We start from the raw sequence: 15,732 nt of genomic DNA, 5'->3' as shown, positions 1-15,732 counted from the left end.
TAGTTGGTTGCAAATATTGACACATATGGACACTTTTTTAAACTTGCAGATTTAGGTTATTCAGGTCACATTTTGCAGCACAATTTGAGCTGAAAAATGTTGAAATTAAATTATTTCAGGCTACACAGTCTTGATTTCATACTTTGGATATTAAGCTTGCACTTAAGGTATTGTCCTAAGCATGTCTAATATAGATTTAAAAATTTATACTAGTTGTGCTTGAGGTACTGTATTTTTCACAGTAATGTATGTGCTTTTTGCTACAGTATACTGATGAAACTTCATGAACTGTGACTTCCATATTCATAAGTAGATAAAAAGCTGCAGTTGATGCTTGATATTAATTACTGCATTTTGTGAGGTGTATTTGTAGCTGAGGGTATATTTGTATGCTGTTGAATTTGGATATATGTGTAATAGCTAAGTAATTAGTCTGCTTTTTTTCTTTAGCTGTCATTATTCAGTATTTATTTCAGGGGTTACAGAAGCATTCTCTTCTATTAATAGTGCCTTTAGCGGTGTGCCTTTTCTTCCCCATAGATTTGGGGTTTTTTTGAGCAGAAACAATTGTATATGAATGTTGTTTGTTTGTTTGTGTGTTTATTCCCTAAGTCTATCTTACTTTAACATCTAATAATCTAACAATGTAAGTCTCTGTGTTAGGACAGTGTCTGTAATCTTTTCAGCAGAAGTAAGTCAATATACCTGTTTTGGAATTTCTCTGATTTGTCATTTCTGTCTTCGAAAATCCTTTCTAGGCAAAGTTTTTTAGCACACGTGTGCGAATTTCCAAGTCTTAAAGAACAGATTAGTCAGTATTATAACATATAACAGCAGAAAATTCTGCTATGGTTCGTCCTTTCATTTTTTTCCCTCTCATATACATGGTTTGAAGCTCTGTAAATGTAAAGAACACATACGTGTATCTGGACTATCAAGGTTAGTCTTTGTTAGAGAGCTGAACATTTGCAGTGAAATTCTGATAAGTTTCTCAGATATCCAGTGCGGTCCAGAAGATTATTTTGAAAATATGAAAGAAAATAGTTTGTGTGAAAAAAGTTTGATCCTTTTTTTGGTTAAATTAGTGCTCTAGTGATAAATCTTAGTCAAAAGTTAAAGGAAAATGCCAGTGCATTGAAGCTGTAGAGCATTTAGTTTTCAAAATGTTCTGTGATTTACCTTCTTTTAGGGACCTTGTCTTTTCAGAAGTTCAGTAATAGAGGAGGGGGATTCAATTTTCAATTGCCTTGTCAGTGACAAGCAGGACTTGATCTTTTTACTGGAATTCAGTACTTCATAGATCCCGATGATTTCTTGTCTAAAATATCTAAATACTAAAGCACCTAAATTCAGTATTTATTATCTATTTTCAGTATACATGAACTTATGTTGATTTACTTCCAATTTTTAATTGTAGTAGGATGTTTCATCTGCTGGAATTCTGCTGCTGATTTTAATGAATTATAGATGTTAGGTGTGGTGTTCAAAGTAGAGGCTGTGATCCGGGGAGAAATGTGTACAGTGAAAAAGTGAGGGGTCACTTGACAAAGCAGAGGGAGAGAAATGGAAAGGAAAGAAAATAACGAAGTTAATTAGAAATGAGGAGGAAAAGAAATATTTGCCAGGTGTTGCTCAGTTCATCTTACAGTAAAGCTATCAATTTTATCCACCTGTTCATGGCCACTCCATTACATGGTTTTGGAGCGAGTTCATCCTGTATTTTATGCACTATGTAGAAAGAGTAATGGGAGAACAGGAGTTGCATTCAAGAGCCCATAGACGGGCATGTGGGAAACAGATTCTGTTAAATTGGTGTTAAATAAACATCCTGTGAGAGCTTGTGGGAGCACTTGCACTAATGAAGTGGAGACAAGACTGATCATAATGTTAGTATTAGGCTTTTCAGCTGGCAGCGCTGATTTTGGTAGTGAGGGTGACCCTCGTGTTATTCATATGCCATCACTTGCTGCAGATCATGACACTGCCTATCACATAGAATATGACATCACCTCTTTTTATGTTACTGCTCATCTTCAGACAAGTACTGGAACGATCATTTGTTAATCATGTAAATTCTGCCAGTTATGTATGCTTGTATTTATTTAGACTCTGAAGAACAGAGTCTAATAACTTTCTTACTGCCTTTCTGTATAGACTGCCTTTCTATATATTTCTGCCTTTCTATATATTCTGTATAGACTTTCTTCTTGATCTGCTCTTTGTTAAACTGCACTGCTTGTCCAGTTTTCTCTGTCTTTTACACTGAAGCTACTGAAATTTAGAGATAAACACTTGACACTCGCAAGCAAAGCTTCTGAAGAAGTTAAAGCTTTTGAAATAATTTGCAATGTCTCTCCATTTTGACAACATTCAAGGTAATGTATCTTTTACAACAACAACAAAAGTCTTCGTGTCAGGAATCCTATATGTCGCAGTTTAGTTTGAAACAAAAGCTTGACAGCACCATTCACTGACAAAAACTTTGGAGTCTGTAGTGGAAATCTTGATGGATTCTTCAGTGTTTTACAGCATCAACACGGCTATTCAAAGCAGCACCATTTCTACTTAATAAGCCAAATAATTTCTTTTGCCAAAGGCAGGATATTTTTATTTTTTGAGACATAATAAAGGGATATGCTAATAGCTTTATATTTTCACACAAATTTGGTCCTGCCAAAGTACAGAAAATATTACCTGCAGTTAGTTTGACTCAGTGGTGGTTTCTTATGTCACCTTTTTGATCCACAGGACACAGAGATCTCAGGATTCTTACGAAGAAGCTGTTGTAATTGTAATATTTTTACATCATATAGCACAACAGTAGTTAAAAAAACTTGAACATTTGAGAAGAGGGATTTCAACATGAACAACTGTGGCTTTCTGTTGCCTGTAATATGTTTTGACAAATGTAATTTTCTGTGAGCAACAGACTTGTTTAAATCAACTTCCATATTTTGGAAGATCTGTATCATGCTTTCTTCTGAGTAGACCAAATATATCCACGTGCTTAGAAATTGCAGTTTGTTCCTTCTCACTTGGGATGATACTTAAAAATTTCATAGCCGGAACAAGAATGGGGCCATAACCAGTTAATATAGTAAGTTAATATAGTTCTTGACTCATGTGTGAGGCAATAAACTGCTTCTTCAGGAAAAGAGGAATGCATCTCCATTATAAAATTTGGTCTGTCTTCCGAGAGATTAGGTATTACAGTAGATCTTCGATTTGCTTACACCATATACTTAGAATTAATCTGTTTCCAAAGACTTTACAGTCTTAACTCCATAGGATAAATACAAATTGACTGAAGAGTGGGCTTTTTTAATGTCTGTTTAACAATAATGAAACTTGGAAGAAGCAGTTTAACACAAGTTCTCATGAGTTTTTGCAGCTTGGTTTCATGCTGTTCCAAATCTTGCCTCTTTCAAATGCTTTTTATTACAGAATCACAGAATGACCTGAGTTGGAAGGGACCCACAAGGATCATTGAATCCAGCTCCTATCCCTGCTTAAGACAACCCCCAGATTTACACTATTTGTCCGAGTGCATTGTCCAAATGCTTCTTGAATATTGTTAAACTTGGTACCATGTCTCCTTCCCTGGGGAGCCTATTGCAGTGCTCCACCACCCTCTGAGTGAAGAATCTTTTCCTAATACCAAACTTAGGCCTCCACATGCGCATCTTCCTGCCATTCCCTTGGGTCCTACTATTGGTCACAAGGGAGAAGAGATCAGCATGTGCTCCTCCTCCTTCCCTTGTGAGGAAGCAGTAAACTGCTATAAGGTTCCCGTTCAGACTCCTCTTCTCCAGACTGAACAGACAAAATTACTTCAGCTGCTCCTCATATGACTTCCTCTCTAGAATTTCAGCAACTTTGTGGCCCTCCTCTGGACACTCTCTAGTAGCTTGAGATCCTTTTTATGCTGCAATGCCCCAAATTGCATGCAATACTTGAAGTGAGGCTGCACCAGTGCAGAGGAGAGCAGGACAGCCACCTCCCTCGACTAGCTAGCAATGCCATTTATATTTTAGGTTTAAAAATAATTGACGTGAGCAGTTGTGTTACAGAAATATGCAACCTAGTTATTTTTTCTGTCAGAGATACTGGGACTGCTAACTTAAGTTTGGACTCGCACAGGGTATCCTGTCATGTGTACACAACAATATCCTATCTGTATTAATGGTTTCCTTAAGCGACTGGGACAAGCACAGCACTTTCAATGTGACTTTGAAGAGCATAGGATTCTTCCTGCATTTCTATCTTAAGGTACTGTATACAGCATGTGCAGGCTATACACACCTATGCTGATTTGTGCCTCTGTTGTACACCTCAGTGCCCTAGCATTCACTGATAGCTGCTAGTTACAACTATTAAATAGTCTTGGTAATAGGAACCCCTCCAAACTCATGGAGGGAGCCTACAGGGAGTATGAGGCATTGCCTCTGAGAAGTATATAGCCATTTGCATCACTCACGCCTTGTGGGGTCTACACTTAGGCACCCATAGAATTGTATTTTTTCCAGATTCAGTGTTCTGCTGTAGCAAATGGCAATTTAGCAGCAGTGTAGCTTGATAAGCCAGCTTGCAGTTGCTTCTCGCTTCTCTGATTTCACTGCAGACCAAGGCTAGATGTGCTCCCATTGCTTCCTGCCTGGTATTTCAGTGGGCTCTTGATGCGTGCCTGTAGCAAGAGCTTCAACCATATGGATGAAGACTGGGGTCGCAAATATGTCTTGTCCTGAAATTGACTGAGGCCTGGCTTTTTTCCCAGCATTTTGTGTAGGAAATAAAAACAAGAGCAGAGAGGTTGAGCCAAGCTCCCTGGAAAGCATGGTGAGTTCTCTTTCCCTGCAGGATCAGAAATACACTGGAAATTATTATGTAATTATTATGTAATCGGTTACAAATTTTACATGAACAAATTGCTTCAGCTGTGTGCTTCAATCAGATTTGGTAGTGTTCTGTCTTTGCATGCACAAAGTGAAGGTATTAGTATAGAGATGCACACGTGTGTGCATACATACAGATATATACACACACATTTGCATGTACACAAATACACATATGTGTGGACGCATGCATACTGCATGAGCAGAACTGCTTAAACCTGCCAGGGTGGTGAACTGAGGATAGGTCTTTCAGGCAGCAGCCTGACAGGCTGGCTTTTTTGGCTATCCTGCTCTGCTCTCAGCCTGTGTTCTTGATCAGTTGTTGAAAAAACCTTATATTTGCTGTTATGATGGTGAGGCTGAGGGGCATGTGCTTCTTGGGCGGAAAGCCCTGACTTTTATCTGTGAAGGAGTAAGAGTGGGATTAGACTGTAAAGGATTTGACATCTAGTGCTTGTTAGTATTAACAAAAATAACTTCGTGTTCAGGCCTCACCACTGTAAGAAGTTTAACTTTGTGTACTCAGCCGACTGGACTTGTTCTGAGTGTATTACTTGTCTGAATGCAGTATTTTGGGGTATTAGAGATACCGTATGTTGCAGCATGTTCCATTTCCTAATGATGGGCTGAAGGCAGATATGCATCAGTCTGTTGTATACACTTTAAAAATTGACCTTGTTTTTTGTTTTTATCTTTCTGATTTATCCAACAGGGTGGACTGAGTGCCCAAGCTTTTGTTTGCATTGAGATAGAAGACATTAATGATAATCAACCTGTTTTTGAGCAAGCTGTGTATGTGACGAGCATCAGCAGCCACACACATCCAGGAACAGAGATCATTAATGTTGTTGCCACAGACCAGGATTCAGGCATATATGGTATTGTCACATATGAACTGGTCCCAGGAGAATTTTCTTCTTTTTTCACAGTAGATACTTCCACAGGTACTTTATGAGTCTGCAATTTAAAAAGACATATAACATGTACTTCTTCCTGATAATGCTTTTTTATTTGTAGTTGTGTCGTACAGTTGAAACTTAGATTCTGCTGGAAAATGATTTAGGTTTAATGTGAAGCCTTTTTATTCCCTGGAATAAACAGAAAAATGGGAAACAGTACATGCCACTACAATAGAGGAGAAGCTGTATACCACTTGTCCACTATTTCAGGTGTAAAACTAGTTATCATTGTAAGAAATAATAAAACCACTATTTTTTACAATAATATATGAATTCCTGAAATGTTTAGATTTTGCCTTTGAGGAGCAATAGAATATCCTTCAAATAAGCTTGTCCTTCCATTTAATCTCTTTCTGTCCTAATCTTTACCCACACTCTGCTAGAATAACATTCCATGCTGCTCACAGTCTTGCAATATGCAGTTGCCTCCCTATTTGATTCAGTTATTAGCTTTATAAGTGTCTTTTTCTGCTTTTTACCTCCTGATGAGTCTTTTCATCCTTCTGGTTTCTGAAGACAGATTCAGTGAAGGAGTGACGAAAACAATTACAGCAAAAGCAAATCTGGGTGAATTTTTTTGAAGATAGGTTGAATCTCCTAGATTGAAATACTTTTCTTATGACCCTGAAACAGCCCCTGTAGTCTGCTTTCTAACCTTAAAACAATTATCAACATCGGCTGGAAAGAAAATGAGCAGTTTATCTACAGATGTCCATGCTGTCTTCTAGGGAGTGGTTAACTAAACTGCAGCTACCATTTTACTTGAGACCTAGCCTTTGCATGTGAATTTGTCCTGATCAGCAGTTTTGCTTCACGATGGTAATGGCACAGGGGATTTTTAAATATGTTTTTAGAATTTTGTAATGGTTGTATACATTAGCTGCTTAGTGTACAAAATGTTGCAAGGCTGTATTCTTTAAAAATGGTGCCTATTTTCATTTTCTTACACAGTCCCCAAAATATTCTGGTGAACAGAAGAAACTAATCTTCTTAGGAAGTTGGTCTGTTTCTCTTGGCTATTTCAGAATTTATTTAACAGTGGAATTTTAACTGCCTGTCCAATCAGATTCTCTGGGGGATAACTGATGTAAAAAAATACATTGGTCAATCAATAATCAGGGAGCAGGATCTCCACAGGCATTTAACTAGTTATTTTAGAACTGCCCCAGCCGGCTTGTCAGAGAAAGCCCTTGTGGATGGTGCTAGCAGCAGTGGCTTTCCAGTGGTTCACTCTTGTCAGAAGCTTCTTCCTCAGAGTGAGAATTTTTGGCCATTTTTTCCAGTATTGGCACTTGAAATAGGAAAAATATCATGCTGAATCATGTAGACCATATAACTTCGTAAGTTACTATTTTCTTGTGGATCTATCACAGTATTTAATCAAAGGCACACCAAATGCATGGTGAAGTTGCGCGAGATCACTGTTGCTGACATTTCATGATGAGAAGAGTGTTTAAGTCAGAGACACTACACCCAAAATAATAGTGCTTGGAATCGGATTGCACTTAATCAGATCTCCTGGGTAATTCATGAGGTCAGACTGTGTCTAATTTTAACTTATTAATATTAATGGTATGTGTGTTGAGGTGTAACTGAATAAGACACTTTTTATATTCTTCTGTGTCTACCTACAATAGTGCTTATGCCTAGACGCTAGTGAGTAGAATGGTTTTTAGACTTTTGGTGAAAATAAGCATTATAAACAAAATAAACATTAAAATTGCCAGTTGTCACGCAGAAGTTTCGCGATCTTTGGAGGTTAAATAGCTGTGAAAGTGGTTCAGTATTCAGAGGAAGATGAAACAAGTGGCTTGCTGTTAAGGCACAGAGATTTTGTGCTTTTTCTCCTTACTTCTTAGGACAGTGACATTTTCCAGTTTTTGTAGTGCTAAAGCTGTCTTCGTATGATATATAGCCTAATTTAGATTTGTCTCTCTGAAGGTTATGTGAGGGGCTTATGTGGGCTGTATTTTGTGAACAATGAACAAGTGTGACAAGAAACAGGAATTCTTCAGGTGGATCCCCAAACCAATAAGGCGATCAAGATTATATTGCAGTTTTGTCTTTGGTTTTCTGATCTTGTGGATGTGCAGTCTGTGGATGTGTTCTACAGTTTTTCCAGTTTGCAGTATGGCATATTCTGATTTATCTGCTCTTTTCACAGTTAGAGGACCTAAAAAAAGGTGTGGCAATGGTGTTGAAGTCTTCCATGAATTTGCTTTCCTCATAAGTTCAGTTTTTTAAATGATTATTTTTTCTCATTGATAGAGCATTAAGAAATGAGGAGTGAAAATCAGTGCATTAGTTTTTTATGACCTTTAGTATTAGATGTAGAAGTAGACAGAAATATTTTCATTATTATGAGATATAAATTAATTAATAGCCAACGGTTTGTCACATTACACTGTGATACATTAAAATTATATGCAAGATGACGCTGTTCTATATGGCATATATAATTTCTATTTTATGTCATCTAGATTGTGTATTTGAAAATTTATCTCACTGTAGACTTTTCTTAGGGGCTGTTTTTGGAGTGCTGCACTTAGAATACTGACTAAAGATTCATGCCTCCCTCCCCCCTATCCCTTTTTCATTTTTTAAAGATCAGCAGATAAAAAAAATCAAAACCGTTACCCAAATTCTTCATTACTATAGCTTGTTTCTGGCTGTTGCTTCACTAAAGCATTTGTATGGATATATCAAGAAAGCTTTTAGCTTTGTATGTTGAGCTGTATTCACAATACAGGATATCGTACCAACTGGTCAACCACTGGCTGCATAGGATATATCAGTGGTGCTTTTAATACATAGTTATTATGAGGTTGAGCCGCATCCACGCTCCTCCAAGGGGCTTCATCTTTTGTTTCATGCACTATGACACGTGGATCTCATATATAGATAAATTCAGTGGGCATGGGAAGGAAGAACCTTTCATTGAGCTGATAGGTAACTCTGTTTTTTAAATTATACGCAAATCTATATTAGTGGTATATATTTGCTATTTTAGCTTTTAGATACTGCATTTATTGTTTGTGATATGATTCTATACCCATAAGTAACATTTATTGCATTTCCTTTTGAAATGAATGAAGTATTTTTAATTTGATTGATGATAGACTGTCCACAAGAGAAAAACCACTTTAAAAACTGTGTGAGTAGAAAAATGTATGGATAGGGAACTGTAAACCAGTTCCTCTGCTAGTTCGTGACTCTTGCTATCATTTGTTTCTGGTGCTGGTCTAAACAACATCTTGGTTTCATTATGTTTCCTTTTGTAGATAACTGATCCATGCACGGTCTATGAACAATACTCATTAACTGGTTAGAACAGAGCAAGTTGAAGAGCTCTTCTGGCTAAGAAACTATTTGGGCTATGTTAAGTTTTTTTTCCCCATTGTTATCTAACAAGCTATCTGAAAGACAGTCTATTTATGGTTATGGCTGAGTAGGTAATTAAAAATGTAAGTCACAGGATACAATCACAAGTGTGACAGAAAACCCATGCAGTGCTTAACTTTAAGACTTCAGGATTAACAACTGAATTGCTAAACTTTCATTATGGAGTCATGAGAAACAGAACCAAGTCTCAAAACACCCTCTTCCCAACTCTCTCCTCTTCCTGGGGTCAACTTTACTCCCGATTTCTCTGCCTCCTCCCCTTCAGTGGCATGGCGGGATGGGTAATGAGGGTTGTGGTCACTTTATCACACATTGTCTCTGCTGCTCCTTCCTCCTAACACTCTTCCCCTGCTCCAGTATGGGGAACATCCTGGGGGAGGCAGTTCTCCACAAACTTCTCCAACGTGGGGCCTTCCCATGGGGTTTAGTTTTTCATGAGCTGCTCTGGCATGGGCTCCTTCCATGGGGTGCAGTCCTTCTGGAACAGATGGCTTCACTATAGGTCCACTGTGGGGTTGTAAGTCTTGCCAGCAAATCCGCTACAACATGGGATCCCCTCTCATAGATCTACAGGTCCTGCCAAGAGCCTGCTTCAGCACAGGCTACAGAGTCCACATCCTCCTTCGAGCATCCACCTGCTCCAGCATGGGGTCCTCCAAGGGCTGCAGGTGGATATCTACTCCACTTTTAACCTCTGTGGGCTGCAGGGGAACAGCCTGCCTCACCAAGGTCTTCACCAAGAGCTATAGGGAAGCACCTCCTCTGCCTCTTTTATTGACCTTGATGTATTAAGAGTTGTTTTTCTTACATATTCTCACTTCTCTTTCCCAGCTGCTGTTGTGCAGCAGGGATTTTTTCCCATCTTAAATATGTTATCACAAAGGCGCTACCACTTGATGGTCTTGGCCACAGCCAGCAGCAAGTTCATCTTGGAGCAGACTGACGTGGTTTCCCATCAGGCATAGGGGAAGCTTCTAGCAGCTTCTCACAGAAACCAAACCCTGCAGCCCCTTTGCTGTGCAAACACAATACAGTAAAGAATTTGGAGAGCTTTCCATTGATTTGAAGGTACTTGAATCAACCTTTTCTCATAGTATCAGCTGCTACTTATTTGCCAAAAAAATACATATTGAGTACAACAGACAAACCTTGTTTCAAGACCTGGTCAGTAGTTCAGCATTAAAAATAGCTTTTTTAAGCACAAAAGTACAGCTTCTGCAAAATGAACATCCTTCTGAGGAAATTTTGAGTAGCTAAAAAGATAATTTCCTTTAAGATGCGTTCTGATTTCATTTTAACTGAATAGCATAGGTCATCATGTGACTAAAATGGCCTGTAGGACCTGTAGAGCTGTCTAGTAGGTTAGTCCATTGGAGAAGAATAAAAGGAGAAATACACCTGAAGGACATGAAAATTTAAGAATATAAGAGTTATTAATTTAATCAGCCAAAAGGCAGATGTAAATCCAGCATCTTTTCTCTTTAGCAGTGCCTGCTAATGGATGGAAAAAGAGGGATTAAGTGTAGAGCTTCTGTGGAACAATTCCTCCATGGATATGTTTTTCTCGTTTTGTCAGTGTGCAATTTAGTGCTAAACTATTTCCATTACTGTACTATGGCACCATATATAAATGCAATTCAATGTCAATTAAAATAAACTATTTTATTCAAAGCACCAGAATAGATTCATTTCTGTTTAAGGATGTTGACAAGTTTTCTTTTATTGAAAAAAATGGACAAGTTGTGGTTTAACAGTTACATCTTGGGGAATTTTTCATTACATGAAAGGTTTTACTTTGTTCTTATTACAATACAGGTTGAAAACAGTAGTTGAAATAGCTAAATTTATTTTTGGGGAAAAAATAATTTCAAGCATTGCTTAACTCCATGTATTGTGGTGCTTAATATTTAGCAGATTTTAATATGCATCAGAGGAAATAGGGAATGCATCCTTTTTAAAGAAAACAAGGCCATTTTCAAATGATTGATGATGCTTTTGTATAGTATTGTAGGAAAAAATAATTTCTTTTTAAACTACTTTTGGCATTTTCAATAGCATGTGGTACATTTGCTAAACATATGAAGAGGTTCACATAAATAACATTTAAAATTAGGAGTGTTTTATTTTGGACTATTTTGAGGCCACTTTCCTTTTAAACTTCAGTTTCTTTAATTACTGTTTTTCTGATCTTTCATACGAAATTGATAACACATTCAGAATGTTGCAAATCAAAGGAATATGTCGGAGACATTGGTTTAGCTCACTAAGTTTTTGCCGAGTGATTTGTGGACATCTCTCTTCCCTGAGATCTCATCTGATGAGAAATCTAAGATGAAGGGTACAGGAAACACTACACAAAATTTACTCTAGTAAGTATAAATGCAAATTTTGGCCCTGAAAGAAAGCTGTGGGGGAAGCTACATGAAAAAAAATATCCATAGTGCAAGCTCTTAATATATGTGGCTTTTTTCTTCTTTTATGAATAAATTCCAAGAGAATGGCCCATCTATAAAGAGAAAAATCCCTACAAGCTGTGTGCTAAAAACTCAGCCATGCGATAGTGAGGGAACGTGTGTACTTGAGATTCCTTATGCATGAAGCAATGCATAGTATTTACAAAAATATTCTAGCCCACATCCATTTCTTGTAGTTAAGTTAGCGTTAGAACTCAGAAGAACCTGCCAGGTGAGACAAAGAACAAATTCACATGGCATTACATGGATGATGTGGGCTGATAACAGTAAAAATGAGGAAAAGGAAAAAGATGAGCCCAAACCTCCCATTTTGAAGAGAGGAATAATGTGAAATTTAGACAATCAGCACTTTTCTTTGATAAAGACTCTATGAGTCTGAAGTACAGATGTTCTTAATGTACTTCATGTTCTCAGTTAACCTAAAGAAAGGAAGAAAGTGGCAGGTCACACAAATAGAGCACATAACCTTCGCAAAATGCCTTCACACTGTTAGAATGTTAAAATTAATGTAGTGGGGGAGTATGTGTAGTAGAAGATCAGAAAAACTTAAATAGAACTGTCAAGCAGAAGCCCTATTGTTCTTCCCTATAAAAATGATGGTTTTAATGTTAATGCAAAGTCTGCACCTCCGAACTGCATCCACCTCTTGGAAGATCACCCGGTCTGTGCTCATCCTAAAAATGTTTTGGACATAAAAAAGCACATAAAAAGCAGAGCTCAAAGTGTGTCTCCACACTAAGAAGCTGGTGGGCCAGGTTGGCTAATACATGCTCTGAGCAGGTCAGTGGGTCAGCATTGACCTATGTACAGGGCCAGCAGCCAGCTTTGGAGGTGAATTGGGGTGAAGAACTATATGTATCTTTTTGCCATCTGCTTACTGTCTGAGCTGCATGTCAGGGTATGCCAGCTGGATATTTGCTGAAGGAATACTACCATCATTTAAAGTTGTTAGGTAGTTCAGTTTTGTGGTCTTAGAGGACACTTTTGATAGCTGTGATTTTATTCCTCCTGCTATGTTCTAAGGTTGCCTTTATTTCATGAACAATGAGAAAATATTGAAGCTATTAAAATGAGTAGGCATTTCTATGCCATCCAGGCTTTGTTATTGAAGGTAATACATCCTGATTTTTATCTTTGCCTCTGCAGGGTTTGACTGATTTGACTATAAAGATAGGGCTTGGTTTTGATTTGCTTACATGAGGGCCCTGTGGAAAAACACATAGGTTTTCAAAGTGGTCAGCTAGAGGTATGAGTGGAAATCCTGTTAGGATAACCAATATTATTTCTGCCATACAAAAAGGACTTTTGTTGAGTAGACCTGCTTTGGTGATATATGCTGTTGTAATGTTAGGACTGAACACAGCATCATGCAGATGATCAGAAATACATTTTAAAAGAATTATTATATGTGGGCCCCTGTCTCCTGCTTTTAACTCTTGAGAAACAGCACTTAGCAGCTAACTGACCTGTGGAGTAGGGTCCATCTCCACAGAACCAAGAACAACAAAATCCCACGAGGAATTTTGTCATTGCCAGAGGATGGCAATTGCAGAAGTGGTGTCTTTCACTAACGCATTTGCATGTTCCGGGTGAACATTGGCTTCATTTATATTTCATTGTAGATGGGCACAGAGCGAAGAGCAAGAACAACTTGGAAGTTAGTGCCCTAGCATGTACAGTGAGTGAGTAAGTATGAAGCAGACCAAAGAGTTGGCAGTCATGATTTCATCCTTCATTTGTACTAGCTCTTGATGGTACATTGGACTCTTCAAACTGTTTTAACAATTTATGCTAGCCAGTAAGCACAGATTGTTCTGCAGCAAAGTGTCAGTGTCTCCCGTTATGGCTGTGCTGAGCTAACCTGTGCTAGTGCAGAGCGGTTGTTCCCAAACTAGAGCCTGTGGTGTCTGTTGTTATCATGCAACCAGCATTGCAGATTCTGTCGAAAACATGTGTGCAAATCATGACAGGCAAATCTGGGTCTTGTTTTTGATTTCTAACGCTTGGTATCTGCAGTTAGTTCTACCCATGCAGATCTAGTCAAGAAAATGAGATTGGCGAGGAGTAAGTGAGACTAAGTGTTGAAGCTTCATCTGGTATTTAATTATGTGATCGTTCACTGTGAAGCAAAATTGATTGCAGCTCTCTCTCCTGCAGAATGAGAAATTACCAGAGGATAAAATCTTCAAGGCACTGTACTAATGTAAACAATAAATTTAAAGAATGGGAGTTAAATGTTATTAAAGGCAGCAGATAAGTCTGTCCTTATACACGGAGAGCTAAGCTCTGTAGAAAGAAGGTGGCATTTTTCTCGCATTGACTTCTTGAAGTAGAACGACAGTTGTGTCTGTGTGATCCCCTGCTGTAAGCTTCAGTCTCAGTTAAACGTCCCTTTCAGAGCAGCTGTCTCATTATTCCGTTTCCTTTAGTAGTCTTTCTGGAAAGTGTTTTTCACCATCAACAAATATATTTTGTACTGCACTAACCTAATTTTCCTCCAAGTTCTCTGAAGCAACAAATTCTGAGATGCAAATGACTATGGCTGGTGCCCAGTCAAGACAGTTTTTTACTGTAGTGTCCTTGCAGTAAAATTGGAAAGTATTCCACATGCACATTTGAATATTTATAAGGATTTTATTTATTATCCATTATTCTGCTTAAAAATGCATCTTAGCAAATTAATGTTGTGGCTTCAAGATAAATTTTGAGAAGATACATTGTAGTTGAGTCATGCACTGATTCTTCTAAGGCACTTTGAATTAAATCTAAATTTTACCCTGTCTGACGAACAGGACCACTAAATGTCTGACTTGAATGCCGAATGTTCTCCCTACTAAACCTTTTTTGAGAGAAAGGAAATTACAAAGGTAGATCAAAGTTTAAAAGTTTGGTTTTACTGAGCTGCTAGAAGCTTTGTGTCTTCACCAGCTTCTACAAAAAGCAGAGATGGTTTCTTAAAGGTGTCTGTTGATATGTAGTAAGTTGTCCTTATTGTTTGAATCACTGGCATTTACTGCAACCTTACTACTTAGCTTACTGCAGTTTTGGCATTTAGTGCATATTTAACTAAACTCAGTTATTGCTAACAAAATCTTCTTGCACTTTGTCACCTCAATCTTCATGTTGAAAAAATTACTTTACAAATAGTTTTCTGTGTGCAAAATCGGTGACCATCAAAGGGTCTTAGAATATTACCTGGCTGAAAGCAGCTGGTCTTTAAGTATGTGCCTCAGGCTATAATTCTTTTATACTGTTTATGAACTAACAAACATACTTTGATCTGCTATATTGCTCTATGATTTTGTGTGCTCCCCTAAATTCCTAAGTATTTATGCTCATTTCAACCAGACCAGACAATTTAGAGTGCTCTGAGGGCTAATGATTTGCTTGTGTGTTTATATCTTCATTTATGAATCCTGTATTTGCTTGCAAAGGACAATGAATGACTGTCTGTCTCTCGCAGAACAATTAGCAATAATCAGTTTTGGATAATTGTAGACCATTATGAACATCCCGTAGAGAGCTATGATTTGGATGTAATTCTCGTTGCTGAGACTGAAGTTTTCACTCAAACAAAGCTTTCTTTAAAGTTCATACAAGCTTTTACTGTAAAGATGATCAGAGAGGATTCCTGCCATGTTCATTCTTCCTATGCATACTACCATCTCAGGTAACAATAGTTAGATGTGGATGGTTTTAGTCATATACAGAAAATTGAAAATTAAGAATAATTATCTGGTATTACTAAAGACATATTTTAGCAGTCGGAAGAGAATGTATTTGGAGACAGCTAGTCTCATTCATCAGGGTCAAAGGATGAAACTGTATTTATCTTGAGGAAGGCACATCCAAAATGCTGTATTTCTGGACAGAGTATTGCATTTTCTTTTCAACAAATTATTTCATAAAGTTTACATAAAATGTAATTGTTAGAGCCTTGCAAGTTCAACAGACCTTAGAATTTGCTATTAGAGGGTATTTTACCAGAAACTTGTGATCAGACAT

General features: G+C 37.7%; 1 protein-coding gene across 1 annotated transcript in view; it reads left to right on the top strand.

Moving 5' to 3' along the window:
* Window positions 1–15,732, top strand: part of DCHS2 (dachsous cadherin-related 2) — a 107,030-nt gene that overhangs the window by 49,742 nt on the left and 41,556 nt on the right. Inside the window, exon 3 of the mRNA XM_069854981.1 lies at window positions 5,605–5,836. Coding sequence (XP_069711082.1) covers window positions 5,605–5,836 — 232 coding nt within the window. The remainder of the gene's footprint in view (window positions 1–5,604; window positions 5,837–15,732) is intronic.

Source organism: Phaenicophaeus curvirostris, chromosome 4 (assembly GCF_032191515.1).
Source record: "Phaenicophaeus curvirostris isolate KB17595 chromosome 4, BPBGC_Pcur_1.0, whole genome shotgun sequence".
NCBI classification, from domain to species: Eukaryota; Metazoa; Chordata; class Aves; order Cuculiformes; family Cuculidae; genus Phaenicophaeus; species Phaenicophaeus curvirostris.
Note: the sequence above shows the minus strand (reverse complement) of the source record. Positions and strands in the feature narration are given on the sequence as shown.